We start from the raw sequence: 16,534 nt of genomic DNA, 5'->3' as shown, positions 1-16,534 counted from the left end.
GAGAAACTTCTTACTCGAAGACCCAGTTGGCCTGGGAGTGCTTCCACTTGAGCACCTCGGAGGGGGAGAACCAGAGGGCGATCTCCTTCTTGGCGTTCTCGACGGAGTCGGAACCGTGGCAGACGTTGCGGCCGACGTCCAGGGCGTAGTCGCCACGGATGGTACCGGGAAGGGAGTCCTTGGGGTTGGTGGCACCCAGGATGGAACGGCCGGTCTTGACGGCGTCCTTGCCCTCCCAGACCATGGCGCAGATGGGGCCGCTCAGCATGTCTGAAGGGATGAGATTAGCTGGGGTTCGAACTTGAAGCTAAAAAGAACTAGCGGAAGCCTCGGAGGGGAGGTAACTCACAAGCGACGAGACCCTTGAAGAAGGGCTTGCCAGCGAGGTCAGCGTAGTGCTTCTCGAGGTGCTCCTGGGTGGGGGAGGCCAGCTTCATGGCAACGAGCTTGAAGCCACGGTTCTCGAAGCGAGAGATGATGGGGCCAACGAGTCCACGCTGTAGTTCGCATTAGATTTTAGGGTTCTCAATTGATGATTGGGCCGTTGGTCCGGGACTGCGTCGGCCTGCAGGATTCTGTGTTCATACCTGGACACCATCGGGCTTGATGGCAATGAAGCTAAGGCAATTGATTAGCTTGACCGCTAGAGGAGGGGTAGACAGCAAGGTAGATAGGAGAAAGAGAGGAGTAGTGGGGGGGTAAGGGAAACGAAGGCAATTGAAAAACAGAGGAGGATGGCTTACGTCTGCTCGTCGGACATGGTGAAGGATTGATGATTGAAGATACGGGTATCAGCAAGGGATGAGGAGAAGAGGTAGGAGGAGGGGAGGAGATTTATTAATAAATACCTGAGCCTTTTTTTGCCCGCTGCTGCTCCGTTGGTGGGGCTTGATTGGTTGGCCTGAGGTGAATATGCATTGGTGCCTTGGTGCCTTAATGCCTGGCACCTGACATGCACCTGACCGTTGCTGCCTTATCGCCCGATCCCTAAGGTGTCTTACCCCAGCTCCAATCTCCACCGTCAGGCCAGCCTGGAGCTTCCCTGTTGATCTTAACAGGTTATCCGCCCTCCGTTGCAGGTCAACATCTTACACTCCAACACACCTACTGATCAGAGAGGGAGGGTCTCTGATTGCTCTATATTCTTTACAATGGCCCGGAGCCGGCCGACGTCCCGTTGGACGCTCTTCCTGTCCTTCGTGGTGCTTATCGCATGTTTTGTTGTACCCGGAGGTGAGATCCCTACTCCGCCGCGTGACGTTGTTCCCGATCGCTAATTACATTGATGTTTGTGTATATAGTGACGGTCAAACATGAAAACTTCAAGACATGCCAACAGTCCGGTTTCTGTAAGCGCAACCGAGCGCTCGCCGACAACGCCTCCGCTCAAGGTGCCTCGTGGAGTTCACCCTACGAGCTTGACCCCGCTACCATTCACTTCAAGGATGGCCAATTGAACGGTATTCTTATCAAAACAACATCTACGCATGAGAAAATTCGCATGCCCGTGACGGTCTCCTTCCTCGAATCCGGTGCGGCGCGTATCATTGTGGACGAGGAGAAGCGCCTCAAGGGCGATATTGAGGTCCGACATGACAGCAAAGCAAACAAGAAGAGGTACGACGAGACTGAGAAATGGGTTCTTGTAGGTGGCTTGGAAGTAAGCAAGTCCGCCACGTTGAATGCCCAGACCGAGACTGGTTTCACCAATGTTTTGTACGGACCTGAGGGCAACTTCCAGGCGATTATTCGCCATGCACCATTCGAGGTTGAGTTCCAGAGAGATGGCGAGACTCATGTTCAGATCAACCACCAGGGATTGCTGAACATGGAACACTGGCGACCCAAGGTTGAGCACCAGGAGGGCGAGGCACCTGAGGAGGAGAGCACCTGGTGGGAGGAATCATTTGGCGGCAACACTGACTCGAAGCCCCGCGGCCCCGAGAGTGTTGGTCTAGACGTTACTTTCCCCGGATATAACCATGTGTTTGGTATTCCCGAGCACGCCGACTCTCTTTCACTGCGTGAGACTAGGTATAAATCCACTGCCCTCTATGTGCTTGTATTGTGGCTAACTATGACAATAGAGGAGGACCGGGAAACCACGAACAGCCGTACCGCTTGTATAACTCTGATGTCTTCGAGTATGAGCTCAACAGCCCCATGACCCTATATGGAGCTATTCCGTTCATGCAGGCGCACCGTAAGGACTCTACCGTCGGTGTGTTTTGGCTTAACGCCGCGGAGACTTGGATCGATATTGTCAAGGAGGCAGCGAACTCGAACCCGCTTTCGATGAGTGCTCACTCTAAAAGCAACACAAAGACTCACTGGTTCTCGGAGGCGGGTAGAATCGATCTCTTCGTCTTTTTGGGACCGACACCACAGGATATCAGCAAAACCTACGGCGAGCTGACCGGTTACACCCAGCTGCCTCAGCACTTCGCCATCGCTTATCACCAGTGCCGCTGGAACTATGTCACCGATGAGGACGTGAAGGAGGTCGATGCCAAATTCGATAAATACCAGATTCCCTACGATGTCATTTGGTTGGACCTGGAGTACACTGATGACCGCAAATACTTCACTTGGGATCCCCTCACGTTCCCCAACCCTAAGGGCATGCAAGAAAAGCTGGACGAATCCGAGCGTAAGCTTGTGGTTCTTATCGATCCCCATATCAAAAATAAGGACGATTATTTCGTTTCGCAGGAGCTGAAGAGCAAAAATCTTGCCGTTCTCAACAAGGATGGTGAGATCTATGATGGGTGGTGCTGGCCTGGTTCGTCGAACTGGGTTGACTGCTTTAACCCAGCTGCACTCCCATGGTGGAACAGTCTCCACAAGTTCGATAAATTCAAGGGATCGCTTTCCAATCTTTTCATTTGGAACGACATGAATGAGCCTTCGGTCTTCAATGGTCCAGAGACTACCATGCCCAAGGACAACCTCCACTTTGGTGATTGGGAGCATCGTGATGTTCACAACGTGAACGGTATCACTCTTGTCAATGCTACCTACCAGGCCATGTTGGAGCGCAAGAAGGGCGAAGTGCGCCGGCCGTTCATCCTGACCCGTTCGTATTACGCCGGTGCTCAACGCATGTCGGCCATGTGGACCGGTGATAACCAGGCTACTTGGGAGCATCTTGGTGCTTCTCTGCCAATGGTCCTGACCAACGGCATCGCCGGTTTCCCCTTTGCCGGTGCTGATGTCGGTGGTTTCTTCCACAACCCGGAAAAAGATCTTCTCACTAGATGGTATCAAGCCGGTATTTGGTATCCTTTCTTCCGCGCCCATGCTCACATCGATACCCGCCGCCGTGAGCCTTATCTCATCAGCGAGCCGCACCGCACCATTATCTCCCAGGCAATCCGCCTGAGATATCAGCTCTTGCCTGCTTGGTACACCGCTTTCCATGAGGCATCTGTCAATGGTACTCCTATTGTGCGTCCCCAGTACTACGTCTTCCCCGACAATGAAGCAGGATTCGCCATCGATGACCAGTTATACCTGGGCGATACCGGTCTCCTTGCCAAGCCTGTCGTGACTCAGGACACATTCACCACCACCATCTATATCGCCGATGATGAGAAGTACTACGATTACTTTGACTTTACAGTTTACCAGGGCGCAGGCAAGCGACACACCGTCCCAGCTCCCGAGGACAAGATCCCTCTCCTAATCCAAGGTGGACACATTGTACCCCGTCGGGACCGCCCTCGCCGCAGCAGCGCTCTCATGCGCTGGGATCCATACACCCTCATCCTCACCCTGAACAAGAACGGCGAAGCCGAGGGCTCTCTTTACGTTGACGACGGAGAGACATTCGACTACGAGCGCGGAGCCTACATCCACCGCCAGTTCCAGTACCGTGACTCAGTTCTGTCCTCCGAGAATCTCGGTACCAAGGGCGCCAAGACTGCCGAGTACCTCAAGACCATGGCCGGCGTCACCGTCGAGCGCGTCATCATCATCGACCCACCCAAGGAGTGGAAGGACAAGAGTACTGTTGTTATTGTTGAAGACGGAGCCAAGACTGGCTCAACTGCTGTACTTGAGTACTACGAGCAGGAGAGCGGCAAGGCGCCGTATGCCGTTGTGAAGAGCCCGAACGTTGGTATCGGAAAGACATGGCGGATAGAATTCTAATGGATGTGTTTTCATCCTAGAACGGTGGCATATATGTGAGAATTTAGATTCAGCATACGTTAAAGCATTCAATTCAGTCATTTCATTCGTGCTCTGATCATCCCCGCGCACGATAAACCAGCGATAGTAAATTGCCATTTCTCCAGGTCCAGAAAGTTCCGACTGTGGGACATGCATGCCCCGTCTCCCAGTTCCCATAGATAGATAGCTCCCAGCAACTAAGGTCAACCCGACCTGTACCTCGGACTTCAGGAACACCTACCCATCAAATTCCATGAATACGATGATACTCCACCCCAACCGAACCCCACAACTCAGTTCTGCCAGGATTCACCTCAGACTTCTTCCAAGCCTCAAGGTCCAGTCTCCCACTGTCATACACCTCCCAGGTCACGACCTGGTCGAAGCCCCCAGGATTCGAGCCCCTAGTGCTCTCGTCATCGCGAGCCCAGTTTTCAAATTCGAGCGACTGCATGAACCACATGAGGTACTTTCTCTTGAAAATGTCGGTGGCTTGCCGGTGGGCAACGATGAGTGAGTGGTGGGTCCCGACTATGGTATACTTTGGGTTTGCCTTATCCTCGAAGTTTTTTGTCGTGACGATGTAGACGTGTGCTGGTGGGACTGGGGGCATGACGTCGTAGATTTCGTTGAGTTGTTCGAGGAAGGGGCGTGGGTAGTCATTTCTCAGGTATCTCATTGTGGTGAAGGTGAGGGTTTGAATCAATGTAGGTTGTGTGGCTTTTTGAAGTTGTTAGATACCTGTCTGGTGCTTTGGAGGTCGATATTTAAGTACTAGACTGGGACTCACGAGATTTTTGGATATTAGAATGAAAGACTCTTCTGAAATGTTGGGGTTAAGTTCAAGTTAGGAGGGAGAAGTTAACTTTCAGAAGCGGATATGTTGGAGATCAAGACGGGGCCGGGAAGCAGTGAATACAATGAGAAGTGAGATCGTGGTATAGATTACCTATGGCACAATATTACCATACTAGAAAGACATTTCTACACCTAGTAGGAGTGAATGAACTTTAGTTGAAACTTAGAGGTACTAACTACCTTACTACTACTTGTATAGTTTTAAGTTCAAATAGTATAAGCCTGAGAGACCTTGAATTGCCACACCGTAGCAAGAACAGCTGAATATCTATTAGCCACGGACTCTATAAGGCACTTGTGATAGATTACATAATAAAATTAGACAAGAATAGTCGGGGCAAAGAAAAAAAGAAAATCAGTATCTGTACTATGGAGTACTCCGTATCCGTACAGGAATCGACTAATTGACTTAGTTGGGCTAACGAGCGGCAAAGGCGTTGGAGCCCCACTGAAGCTGAAGCCACTTCGTATTCGTATTGAGAATAAGTCTCCGGGTTACATGTTTTCTTATTCCTCTCTTAGATAATGTTGGATACGATATAAATAAGGTGCACTTTATCTATATCACAATGGTCTTTGCTTCTTTTCTCCAGAGCCTGATGGCCGAGGCTGACATGATAAGGCTGACAGGCGTGGGGTGTACCCCTGAAAGTAATTTTACTGGAGTTTCATGTACTCAGTAGCATAACTGGCTATTTGAAAGATGGATGTATCTGTCCAGCTAGTAATATCAGTACCTAGTATACCTCATTTGCCATATCAATTTACTGACTCAAGGATTTAATATCTGCAGCTCTAGTTCGATTGTACAGAATGCGGGAACCCTAAATGTAGATAATGGAGACACATTGCGATATCTACTGTAAGTATACTTTAGGCAGGAAGTCACGAGACATAAATCGACGTAACTCGAAAAACGAACTTGATCTCTCATAATTTCCAGTAAATACATAAGATAAACCAATAGCAACATGCCAACTAAAGAGAAACAAGCTTCCCTTGTTTGGGTGGATCCGCTGACTCAGCTACGAAAAAAGCGGCGATTGTCGAATTGCGCGTTAACTTGCTTTCTCTCCCCTGGTTGATCTCCCTCGTCTTGGTCCCTTGTTCGCTTGTTCCTGGAGATCCATTTCCTCGTGCGCCTACAATTTTCACCCTCCTGCTCACCTCGTTCACGCGACCGACGAGCCCTCCTTTTTGACTCCATCGCACTCCCCTCCGGAAGTCGCGGAACATTCTCATCACCATGACCTTCGGGGATATCGTCCAGGCGGTCATTGACTATGGCGCGCCCATTTTGTACGTCCAGGATTTTGCTATCAACATATTTGCCTGCATATTGGAGCTAATTGCATTTTCGCCGAATAGCCTTGTCACCTCGCCCCTCACCTCCTACCTAGACCAGATTCTCAGCATTCATCGGAATAGGAGTTCGGCCGGTTTCTCCTTGGACATTCCTCTAATCATGCTGGTCGCGTCGATCTTGAAGTAAGAACACTCGGAGCTATCTACTAGAGCGGAACACGATAATAACATTGCCTCAGGGTCTTCTATTGGTTTGGAGAGTACTACTCCGCCGCCCTGCTGGCGCAGGCGGTGGTGATGATCTTTACACAGGGAATCCTCTTGAAGGTGGCTTTGGACAACCGACCCAAAGAGAACGTGGAGCACACCCCTTTCAGCGGTGCCAAGGGTGGATTCTCGCGACCATATAATTTCTGGCAATGGCGGAGCACTAAGCCGTAAGCTTTACCCCGACGCCCGAATATTTCTGCCCGATATCGATCCTGTACTAACATACTAATTCTGCAGGTATTGGGTCTTCTTGGGCTACTTCATTGCCGCCCTCTTTGTCATCCACCTCACCCCGATCTCCGACTTCAGCGCCTATATCAGCCTGCTGGGCTGCATTGGTCTCGCTGTCGAGGCTACTCTCCCCGTGCCCCAGATCCTCGCCAACCACCGATCGGGCTCTTGCAAGGGCTTCCGACTCTCCGTTTTGGCCGCTTGGATTATCGGTGATAGCTGCAAGATGGGCTACTTCTTCATGAGCTCGGACCCTATTCCCTGGGCTTTCAAGCTGTGCGGTATCTTCCAGTGCATCTGTGACGGCTACTTGGGCGTCCAGTACTTCATGTTCACCCGTGGCTACGTCAAGGCTGCAAGCAACCCCCAAGATGACGACGAAGAGGAGAAGGAGATCCGACTCAACCGTATCGGTTAAATTTTTCAAAGCTCACCGGTGTGAGCACGTTTGGCATGACTTGTAGATAGACGGGATTCATGGAAACATAGCGACTTATAGACTTGTAATACTGAATGAAATGACATTAATAATTTTTTCCAAAACTTACCCAACGAGAGTAAAGCCGTTCCAATCAATAAATTAAATAACGTCAGTGGATACTGAATACTCGGAATAAAATGGTTCACGTTTCGGGAAGCGCTGAAACTGCCCCGCGATGCACTCGGATCTTTTGGCTTATCGCCGGTCCCTTCCCCACGCCCAGTCTTTTCCCTTTTTTTCCCTCTCAGCTTCAAGTCTTCGCTACACACCAATTCGTACAAGTCTGAATAATCATGGCTACTGTTCCAACTATTCGAATTGGCTATGTGCCCGGTAATTACCCTCTCCTTCAACCGCGCATTCTATTGCGATTGCGACATCGGAGAACCCCTACAGAGAAACTTGCGGGCAATTGATACTAGCAACGTCGACTGTCAAGGAATTATGCAAACCACGAAGCTAACAATGGAATGGTTTTATTACAGAGCACTATCTCACGCCCCTCCACCTGGCGCTCCGCTCTCCTTCTGTCGCCTCTCTTCCATTCAAGCTCGCCTTGACCCCATTCCCCCCGGCACAGGACATATGATCACATCTCTGCGCAGCAATGAAATCGACCTCTGCATCGGTCTCACCGAAGGCTGGGTCGCCGGCCTAACAGGCAAGACCCAGCCCCAGAACCTAGCCGAGGGCGGATACAAGGTCATCGGCCACTGGGTCGACAACCCGCTCCGCTGGGCAATCGTCACAGGCCGCAACCGCGACCAAATCAACGGAGTAACAGACCTGCAGAACAAGCGAGTTGGCGTCAGCCGACTAGGAAGGCAAGAGATCCCAATTCCCGGAATCGCATCAGATCAGAACCAAGCCAGGTTCACGATAACAAACTAACCTTGTATTTCACAGCGGCTCCCACATAATGTCCTTCGTCCTTGCACAGCAGCAAAAGTGGGCATCAGACTCGCTGGAAACCGTGCCCCTAGGCCCCTTCGGACCCCTACGCGCCGGCGTAACCGGCATCGACAAGGAAAACCCCGATCAAGCACCCAAACCAGCAGCCGAGTTCTTCATGTGGGAGCATTTCACCACGAAGCCGTACTTCCACCCAACGATCGAAACCCCACACCCGCCTCTGAAGAATATCGGCGAGATCTTCACTCCCTGGCCATCGTGGATGATCGTTGCGTCCACAGCGCTGTTCCCGAACCCGGAGCAGGATGAGCGTCTTGCGGCGCTTTTCCAGGCCTTTGATCAGGGTATCAGGGACTTTGAGGCTGATACTAATAAGGTTATTAGGCTTCTGGGGACTGGCGAGCTTGGCTGCAATTACATCGAGGAGGATGCTACTGAGTGGCTCAAGGATGTCAAGTTTACGGATGCTACCCGTGGTGTGGACCGCGGGGTTATTGAGAATGTCGTTGATATCCTCAAGGTTGCTGGTGTTATTGATACGGCCATGGAGAACGAGGAGGCTGTTCAGAGAGTTATTGGTATCTCCCGGTAGAATCTTGTGGCTAGAGAATAGGTAAAAGAATTAATCGAGTCGAATTGGTCTAGGATAGGGATATTACGCTATGGTATGGCTTCTTATTGCATCATGATTCTCTAGATTTCAAAATGATGCCTGAGGCTTCCGGTGCCTGACCCACGCCACATAACTATTCTCGATCTAAAATCGCGAAGTATCCTTTTCCATCTACCACTACTCTTATATTGAAAAATAGAACCCCTTGACAACATGGAAAGCCTCAAAGGACAATTTACCATCCAGGTCGATAGCCAGTCCGTCAGCATGCCTGAGAACATCAATGAGTCTCGAGTCCACGCGTCGCTCGGCCCAACAACACCTGCGGTCTTCACACTGGTAGACGGCTATCTAAAGTCCGGCGGTTGGATTCTGGGCAGAGCCTTACTCGAGGATCGAAGTTTGCTTCCTAAAAAGATTTATTGGTTCGATGAGCAGCAATCGGATTTGGGCTCGATCCAGAAGACTCGAGCTGTTCCGGAGGAGACTCGTATGTGCTAGAGTTTGCTGGTAAGAGGTTAAATATTTTGATTCATCAAACTGGATACTAATTATTCCTAAGGCGCACCGTTGATTGCTCCTAATGGGCTTTTGCTTGCAGATTTGATGAGAGGTATGATCATTCGCGAAATTGCTTTTGTGATGAAATATTGACGGGTTACATTTAGACGAACAACAGGAGGTGAAGATTATTATGCAATAAATTATAAGGTATATTGCTTGAAATATTACGGCATTATTACTCTTGAAATACTCTCGCTTTTTCTTATGGAGTATATGCGCAATAAGGGGCAAGCAATGTATTTGGTGCTACAGTTAGAGGAAAGGGAGAGGCATGGAAGAAGGTGAGGAAGGAAGCTATGTAATGGCTACCTAATAGTCGTAAATGACTACTAGTATGTCCCCATCTTTCCAGGTGCCCAATATGCCCAATATCCAACGAGATGAATTTGAATCAGGGTCTTGATGAGTTCAGCCTCAGACTGGCTGCCCCGCCCCACCCCTCTGGAAGTGGCAGTGCTCAAGTAGATACATCAATCATATTTTGCGGGGCAGTGCAATACACATCATCCAGCACATAAAACTTAGAACTCCAGGCTCATCATTCACAACGTTGTGTTTCACAGAAAGACCCTTGGGCCAACATGGCTGAATCGAATCAAGTCTCCTTGATATGGAATCGGGCAATCGACCAGTACCAAGCGATCACGAAGAAGAAGCTCGATGGCTCGACTTTGAACTCTGTAACCACCGTGGATGACCTGGTCCAAGTTATTGACGAAGAAAACAACGGTTTTTCTGATTTTCGTGCCAAAAGACACGATTTACTCACCGTACTAAAGTATGCCATGATCCCAGTTGAACTGGTTGGAAAAGTGCTAGCCAGTGGAGCTGGACAGGCTTTCTGGCCTTGCGCACTTGTCTTCAGCGGAGTCGAGCTTCTTCTTAAGGCGGCGAAGGGAGTCTCATCCAAATACGATGCAATCATTGAGCTCATGTCTTCTTTGAAAGTATCTATCTCCCACAATATCCCCTCCTTTTGCAAGGTTGGCTAATGCATTACATTTACTAGGATTTCACGAATCGCCTAGAGATATATGCAAAGTACGAGATGTCACAACACTTGGGACAAAAGCTTTCCGAGATTCTGGCCTCTTTGATCGAAGTGATCGCATTTGCACGGCAGGAAATCAAACATGGACGGCTCCTTTCCTTCGGAAAAAGCATACTGTCAGGCAGTGATGCCGGCAGCGCCGCTATGGCCAAGTTTATCAAACTTGTACAGAGTGAGACAGCTCTAGTCGGAGCAGAAACTATTACACAAGCGAAGGAAACGAGCTCAACACTTTCTCGAATGGACCAGAATGTGATCAAAATCAGCCAGCAACTAGAGAACTTGGAAGTGAGAAAATCGACAAAAGCATCTGCGGCAAGTGTGATTAAACAGATGTTACAGCCAAGCTCCAGCGCAGAAGATCGCTTGAACTCAATGAATAGAAGTCGCATCCCAGACACCGGTGAATGGATCAAACACAAAAAGGAATTCGTGTCTTGGATCAACCGCACCACTCCAGTCCTATGGATTTCTGGAAATCCCGGGGCAGGGAAATCCTACATTGCTTGCAGCATAGTGAACTATTTGAAACACTCACTCGAAAAGATTGGCCCATCAGACGTGACATCCGTCGGTTTCTTTTTCTTCAAAGATGACAATCCAAAGACAAGATCTGTGCACCAGGCACTGCGCGATATCGCATTTCAGATCGGACAGAAGAATTCAGTATATGCTAAATATCTTGAATCTTGCATAGACGCATCGGATGACGCACCTTCTCTTCCACTGTCCACCCTGTGGCAGAGACTCTTTATTGATTTTTTTAACATCTCGAAAAATAAGGATCAAATCTTATATATTATGTTGGACGCGCTTGATGAGGCTTTCACGGAAGACCGATTGGAATTTTTCGAGCTTGCAAAAGATGTCTCTGCCACAGGGCAAATTCACCTGCTCATGCTTGGTCGACCACAAATAGCAGAGGAAATGAGCGAGCTCATCGAACTTCTTGCTATTCGAACCATCCATGTTTCTGAAGTGAACAATCTGCAAGACATTGTCAAATACATCACAACGCGAGTTTCACGGTCCATGTATCTGAGAAGATTACCAGTTGATTTTAAGGATGAAATCACAGAGAAGCTCTCAGCTGGTTCACAGGGAATGGTTCGTGAAAATGATATTTCCCAACTTCCTGTCTGGTGCTAACCCAGTTACAGTTTCTTTGGGTTGAACTGATGTTCCAGGAGTTACTTCGTTCGAGAAGTGTTTCGAGTATTCAAAAAAGCCTACAGGAAGCACCGAAGGGTCTTTCGAGTATGGTCAGGCACGTCTTAAGGGGAATTTCAGAAAGCTTGGAGAACGACACTCAATTCGCGTCGGATCTGAATGAATTGCTGGCATGGATCCTTTGCGCATATCGACCTTTGACTCTGGGAGAGGTTTCGAGAATCTTAAAATGGAGAAGCCCTAACGGGAAGGGCTGGATCTGGCTTGAAGGATCCCTACGCATTCAATTTGCTTCCATCTTCTCAGTCAACCGGTGGGGTGGGAAAAACACGGTAGATTCCTTGGGAATCTTCAGTAAAGAATCTAATGACTCAGGGAGTACGATCATGGAAGGATCCAGTGGTGATGAAGAAAAAAGATCGTGGGAGGTATTTGATTCTGACCCACGCACGACCACCGTGACCTTCAATCATGCTTACTGGGGAGAATTTTTCAAGGGTAGTGACAGTCGGGTGTCTGCCCGGGACGGATTGCCTTCAATTGGCGTTGAGTATCATGAGGCTCAAGTTCTTGTTCTGTCTCGTTGCCTTGGATTCATTTGTGATGAAGGGTTTGCGGGTGGGGAATTCCTTACCACACTCCAGGCGTACGCCTTCCGGTCATTGATTTTCCACCTCGAGGCTGTTAACATTAAGAAGACTTCAACAGAGGAAAAGCAATTCATCGGAATTAACTTGGCTCGAGTTGTGCTGGGAGAAACGGTTTTCGACAAGTTTTATCTAAATAGCCTGCCATCGCTGGGAGCTCGATTCTTCTCCAAGGAGACTGTGGACCTGTTAATCGGGTGGCTTTTTGACCCCGATATACATGGTAATCTCCTAGACGAGTCAAGAATTCTCTTGGATGAATTTATTGCTACAAATCGGGCAAACATACTTCTTCTCATTGCTCAAAGATTGGCGAAAGCTTGGCTTTCTAATAGGAATGTCTCGCTTCGGTATATTCTTGCTTCAAGCGTGTATGATTTTGTTATATTACAAGATCAACGCGAATCCTCTCGTTTGACCTCCCACGAGCAGATTATCGAGGCTGCGGGGTGGGCTGACTATCCAAAAGATGCTGTATGGTATGAAAGTATCGGAGAAACACTGGAAAGTCACGGGCTGGACGAAGCTGCCATTCAATACCTCCAAAAGTCCTTGGAACTCGATCCTTCTTCTAAGAAAGCACACAACAATCTGGCTCGAATCTATTTCACAATCAAAGACTTTAAGAGATTTATTGATTCAGATAGCAGGGCTGCGGAACACCTCGAGGCTCAAGAGCCATCATCTGAAAATTTACAAGGTCTACATTCTATCTACGAGCGTCTCGCTCAAATGTATTTGGAGTGCGAGGATTGGATTGATTGCATTCGTACGGCGGGGAAGGGTCACGCGATTGCCAACCAATGCATCCATTGTGCGGATTGTCTTCTCGAGGCCTACAACAGAGCAGGACGACAGGTCGATGGCTTCAAGTTCATCGAGCGCTTGAATTCCATTTCTAATGGTGTTGATGGAACTGTTTTTATCGATCTGCTGACTTTTCAACCGTCTACATACCACATGCTTAGACTTGGCTTTGCCGCTGCGATCTTGGACACTAACCGCCCTCCGTTTCTTATCCACGCCTACACGCAAGCTATCAGTATATCCCAGACACGCAGAAGGGCAGGTTTGACTGCATCACTGCAGCTCTGTCTCGCCTATATTTACCAGGTCTACGCGCATGATCCCAGTCACGCTGAGCAATTATACTCACAGCTAGTTCGAGACTATGGAAATAGCGAAGCAAAGGGGGTTACATCTCCTCATGTCGAGGAAGCTCTCCACGCATTAAGCGCTCATTATTTATCTGCCTTCCTCCGATCGAGTCGGACTGAAGCTGATATATTATATTACTCGAAGATCCTAGAAGACCTCACCCGAGGGAGGTTGCCAGGTGAAGAATGTGATAGGATAAGGAGCTCGGAGGCTCTACCGCACGCCAACTTGCGGACGGAGCTTATTCTGGCCCAATTCTACGAAATATGTGGTTGCAAGACCGAAGCAGCCGGAATGCTCAAAGACAAGCTCAGGTCATGTCTGAAGACTTTCGACGATAACGTGAGGTCGATTGACATGAAGATACCCTATTCTCGCCTTCGCTGGGTAGCCGAAATCCTTTCCGCCTTGGGAGACAATTTGTATTCTGCAGGGGCATTTTATAAATATTGGGAGTCCCCCGCGTCACATATCTGCGATGGATGTGGTTCATTTTGTGCTGTTGATGGTATTTCAATATGCTCATCCTGTCCAAATCTGAGTTTTTGCGAGGCTTGTCTTCCTCTCTTGAAAGCGGGAAATTTACCAGTAAACGTCTGTCATAAGGATCACAATCTCATCTTTATTCCGCCACGGCCGGACGATGTCAAATCTCGGTGCCAAGAAAAATGGTCCATGTTGTATATCGGTGGAGAATGGTTGACTGTGGAGGACTTCAAATCTCGTCTTGAACTGAAATACGAATTGTAGGAGTCAATGGTGCTATGAATTAGTTCATGGGATATTATCATCAATGGCAACCCCTAATTTCTCAATTTCATCTCCCCAGTTCGTTCATCTAGTCGTCGATGACACACTTCAAAGTTGAAAAATAGAACTTTGCCATTTTCAAGAAAAGGATGTCACCTAGAAGGCCCATCATGAGTCTACATTACGATAGTAAGCTTTTAATTTGATTTCCAGAGAGAACAGTACTTTTTTATAAATCACTGTGAAAAGAAGAACTATTTAGTAGTGTGTCGACAGTGGAGTCCTCAGAACAAGGACAACCAACTTCGAGTTGAAATCTTCCGAGGTTTGGGGCGGGGAAGGTATGCCCAGGTGTTTTTCCCTCTGTACGTGACGACTTAATCGGCCCGGGTGTTGAACACATACAGTCTGCTTACACAGACTGCTAGCGATCGTTTCCCATCTTTCATAGGTTCTTCAAAAATGACTAACTAATTCATAAAGTCCGCCTATTTCCGCCAGTGCCAATTGAATAACGATAAGGTGATCATGATGATTCGGGGTATCTCTTATCTCCGTTATTCAAACCAGCACACATCCCTGCAGTTCGACAATTAATCACTGGGTACTTGGAATGGTAACCAATTAACCCATGGAGTCCGCTTATTGCCGCGAGTCATGCAATTATTCGGATACGTCATCCCCAGTGCCCACGATTTTCTGGGGAGTGTGGTTACTATCTTTAACTTCCAAGGTTGATACTTACTAACTCCAGCGAAATTTAAAAGACCCCGTCCACTCATATAAACCGTACATGGATGCTTTTAGAGTTAAGGGCTACTCAGCAAAGTCTCCCAAAACTACTCTTATCTATATTGCATCCGTGGGGTCCTAGCTCATAAGACATCGCTCAAGATGGTTGGCAACATTCTCGTTACAGGCGCATCGGGTTACATGTAAGTTTCCAGCATCTTTTTCTCCCAATATCCTTAATTTGAGAAGAAAACTAAATTTACTTCAAAATAGCGGGGGATCCATTGTCGCTGAAATTTTGAACCGCAAAAGAGGTGGCACTCCTGAGACTTTGATCATCCATGCAGCCGTGCGTTCGCTGGAACAGGCCCACAGCTTGAAAAGCCTGGATGTCACTGCCGTCCAATTGAATCTCAATGATGAAACTGCGGTAACAGATTACATACCTTCCAATGATAGTAAGCACTGCTTCAGATCCAGTCCAAGACACTTTCTTTATTCTGACCATATTTGTCTATTACCTACATAGTTGATTTGGTCATCAACAATGCAACTTCCATTGATCCCAAAATTGCTTCGAATCTTATTTCAGGGCTACAGAAGCAACGTGAAGCAACAGGGAAGGGGGTCTTCTTTATACAGACGACCGGTCTTTCAGCCTTCGACGAGAATACAAACTGGCCATTCGGTGAAGTGAAAGACACTAACAACGTCTATGACCTTGAGAGGCAATCCAGGGAGACGTATATTGTTCGAGAGGTCGACGCATTTGTTATCGAACAGTCGAAGAAGGCCGGCGTTACCAGCTTCCTAATCTTCCCCCCAACTCTTCGTAAGCTACACCTTTTATTATATCATCAATTTCAATTTTGGAAGTATACTGATCGAATACAAGACGGTCGTGGCTCTGGAACATGGAATCAGCTCTCACCTCAGATACCAGCTCTTATTCAGGCTAGTATCAATTACAAGCAAGTCTATAAATTTGGTGAATGCAGAGTGAGTTTTTATACGAACTAATCGTTCCTGGATGTGAATAAACTAACTGGTGAACAGGACGCGCCTCTGGCACATGTGTCAGATGTTGCAAGGTTTTATGGCCAGTTGATTGAGTCTATTTTCGTGGGTAAGAAACTTCCTGCTGGAGAAGATGGCCATTACTTTCTTGTTTCGCACGTCGTCTCTTGGTGGGACATTATGGATCAACTTGCTGCAAACCTCCACGCACGGGGTCTAGTCACGACGGAATCTACTAAAATATGGCCGTCTGACGAAATGGCGGCTGAGTCAGTTGGCGTACCAGCCAGCTTTGCCCACAGCATGTGGAATTCGAGGTCAGTTAACTTGCTCAGTGAATGACATTGCTAAAAAAAAGTTATACTGATAAAATTCAAGCCCGAAAGTACTATCTAAGAAGGGAAACATTATTGGGTGGAAGCCCGTGTGGACTAGAGAGTCATTCCTAAACAGCCTTGGCCAGGAGGTCGATGACTTTCTGGAGTTGGGTTTACCCAAGAGCAGCCTCCTGCACTCACTGAAACCGGTTTCTGGTCACAGTACGAACTAATCAGCAAGACGCCCTGAACTGCCACGACCAGGACTAAGTAGCCCTGAAACTA

At 48.2% G+C, this 16,534-nt stretch overlaps 8 protein-coding genes across 8 annotated transcripts; 6 read left to right on the top strand and 2 right to left on the bottom strand.

Annotated features, from left to right (window-relative positions):
• Positions 1-10: 10 nt before the first annotated feature.
• Positions 11-760, bottom strand: N7533_011162 (Nucleoside diphosphate kinase; the record flags this gene model as incomplete). Its single annotated transcript, XM_057107812.1, has 4 exons — positions 11-270; positions 350-497; positions 588-618; positions 744-760. 4 exons carry the CDS (start codon positions 758-760, stop codon positions 11-13), a joined length of 456 nt encoding a protein of 151 aa, XP_056955190.1.
• A 391-nt stretch (positions 761-1,151) lies between these two features.
• N7533_011161 (glucan 1,3-alpha-glucosidase ROT2) lies at positions 1,152-4,152 on the top strand (the record flags this gene model as incomplete). The annotated part of the gene is made up of 3 exons (XM_057107811.1): positions 1,152-1,233; positions 1,302-2,034; positions 2,088-4,152. 3 exons carry the CDS (start codon positions 1,152-1,154, stop codon positions 4,150-4,152), a joined length of 2,880 nt encoding a protein of 959 aa, XP_056955189.1.
• Positions 4,153-4,417: 265 nt separating this feature from the next.
• N7533_011160 (uncharacterized protein) lies at positions 4,418-4,852 on the bottom strand (the record flags this gene model as incomplete). Its single annotated transcript, XM_057107810.1, has 1 exon — positions 4,418-4,852. The coding sequence occupies one exon, from the start codon at positions 4,850-4,852 to the stop codon at positions 4,418-4,420; it is 435 nt and encodes a 144-aa protein (XP_056955188.1).
• A 1,425-nt stretch (positions 4,853-6,277) lies between these two features.
• Positions 6,278-7,255, top strand: N7533_011159 (PQ-loop repeat-containing protein; the record flags this gene model as incomplete). Its single annotated transcript, XM_057107809.1, has 4 exons — positions 6,278-6,330; positions 6,400-6,519; positions 6,576-6,773; positions 6,844-7,255. The coding sequence occupies 4 exons, from the start codon at positions 6,278-6,280 to the stop codon at positions 7,253-7,255; spliced, it is 783 nt and encodes a 260-aa protein (XP_056955187.1).
• Positions 7,256-7,611: 356 nt separating this feature from the next.
• N7533_011158 (uncharacterized protein) lies at positions 7,612-8,822 on the top strand (the record flags this gene model as incomplete). The annotated part of the gene is made up of 3 exons (XM_057107808.1): positions 7,612-7,651; positions 7,806-8,125; positions 8,259-8,822. The coding sequence occupies 3 exons, from the start codon at positions 7,612-7,614 to the stop codon at positions 8,820-8,822; spliced, it is 924 nt and encodes a 307-aa protein (XP_056955186.1).
• A 234-nt stretch (positions 8,823-9,056) lies between these two features.
• Positions 9,057-9,497, top strand: N7533_011157 (uncharacterized protein; the record flags this gene model as incomplete). The annotated part of the gene is made up of 2 exons (XM_057107807.1): positions 9,057-9,333; positions 9,406-9,497. The coding sequence occupies 2 exons, from the start codon at positions 9,057-9,059 to the stop codon at positions 9,495-9,497; spliced, it is 369 nt and encodes a 122-aa protein (XP_056955185.1).
• A 491-nt stretch (positions 9,498-9,988) lies between these two features.
• On the top strand, positions 9,989-14,183 carry N7533_011156 (NACHT and TPR domain protein; the record flags this gene model as incomplete). The annotated part of the gene is made up of 4 exons (XM_057107806.1): positions 9,989-10,354; positions 10,417-10,746; positions 10,801-11,565; positions 11,619-14,183. 4 exons carry the CDS (start codon positions 9,989-9,991, stop codon positions 14,181-14,183), a joined length of 4,026 nt encoding a protein of 1,341 aa, XP_056955184.1.
• An 894-nt stretch (positions 14,184-15,077) lies between these two features.
• Positions 15,078-16,482, top strand: N7533_011155 (uncharacterized protein; the record flags this gene model as incomplete). Its single annotated transcript, XM_057107805.1, has 6 exons — positions 15,078-15,118; positions 15,189-15,373; positions 15,445-15,747; positions 15,811-15,914; positions 15,972-16,249; positions 16,311-16,482. The coding sequence occupies 6 exons, from the start codon at positions 15,078-15,080 to the stop codon at positions 16,480-16,482; spliced, it is 1,083 nt and encodes a 360-aa protein (XP_056955183.1).
• Positions 16,483-16,534: the final 52 nt, after the last annotated feature.

The sequence above is a fragment of the Penicillium manginii genome (assembly GCF_028828005.1).
Source record: "Penicillium manginii strain IBT 31320 chromosome Unknown utg000008l:1.0-3226943.0:1.0-3228205.0, whole genome shotgun sequence".
NCBI classification, from domain to species: domain Eukaryota; kingdom Fungi; phylum Ascomycota; class Eurotiomycetes; order Eurotiales; family Aspergillaceae; genus Penicillium; species Penicillium manginii.
The sequence above is the reverse complement of the archived record's forward strand: the minus strand, read 5'-3'. Positions and strand labels throughout refer to the sequence as shown.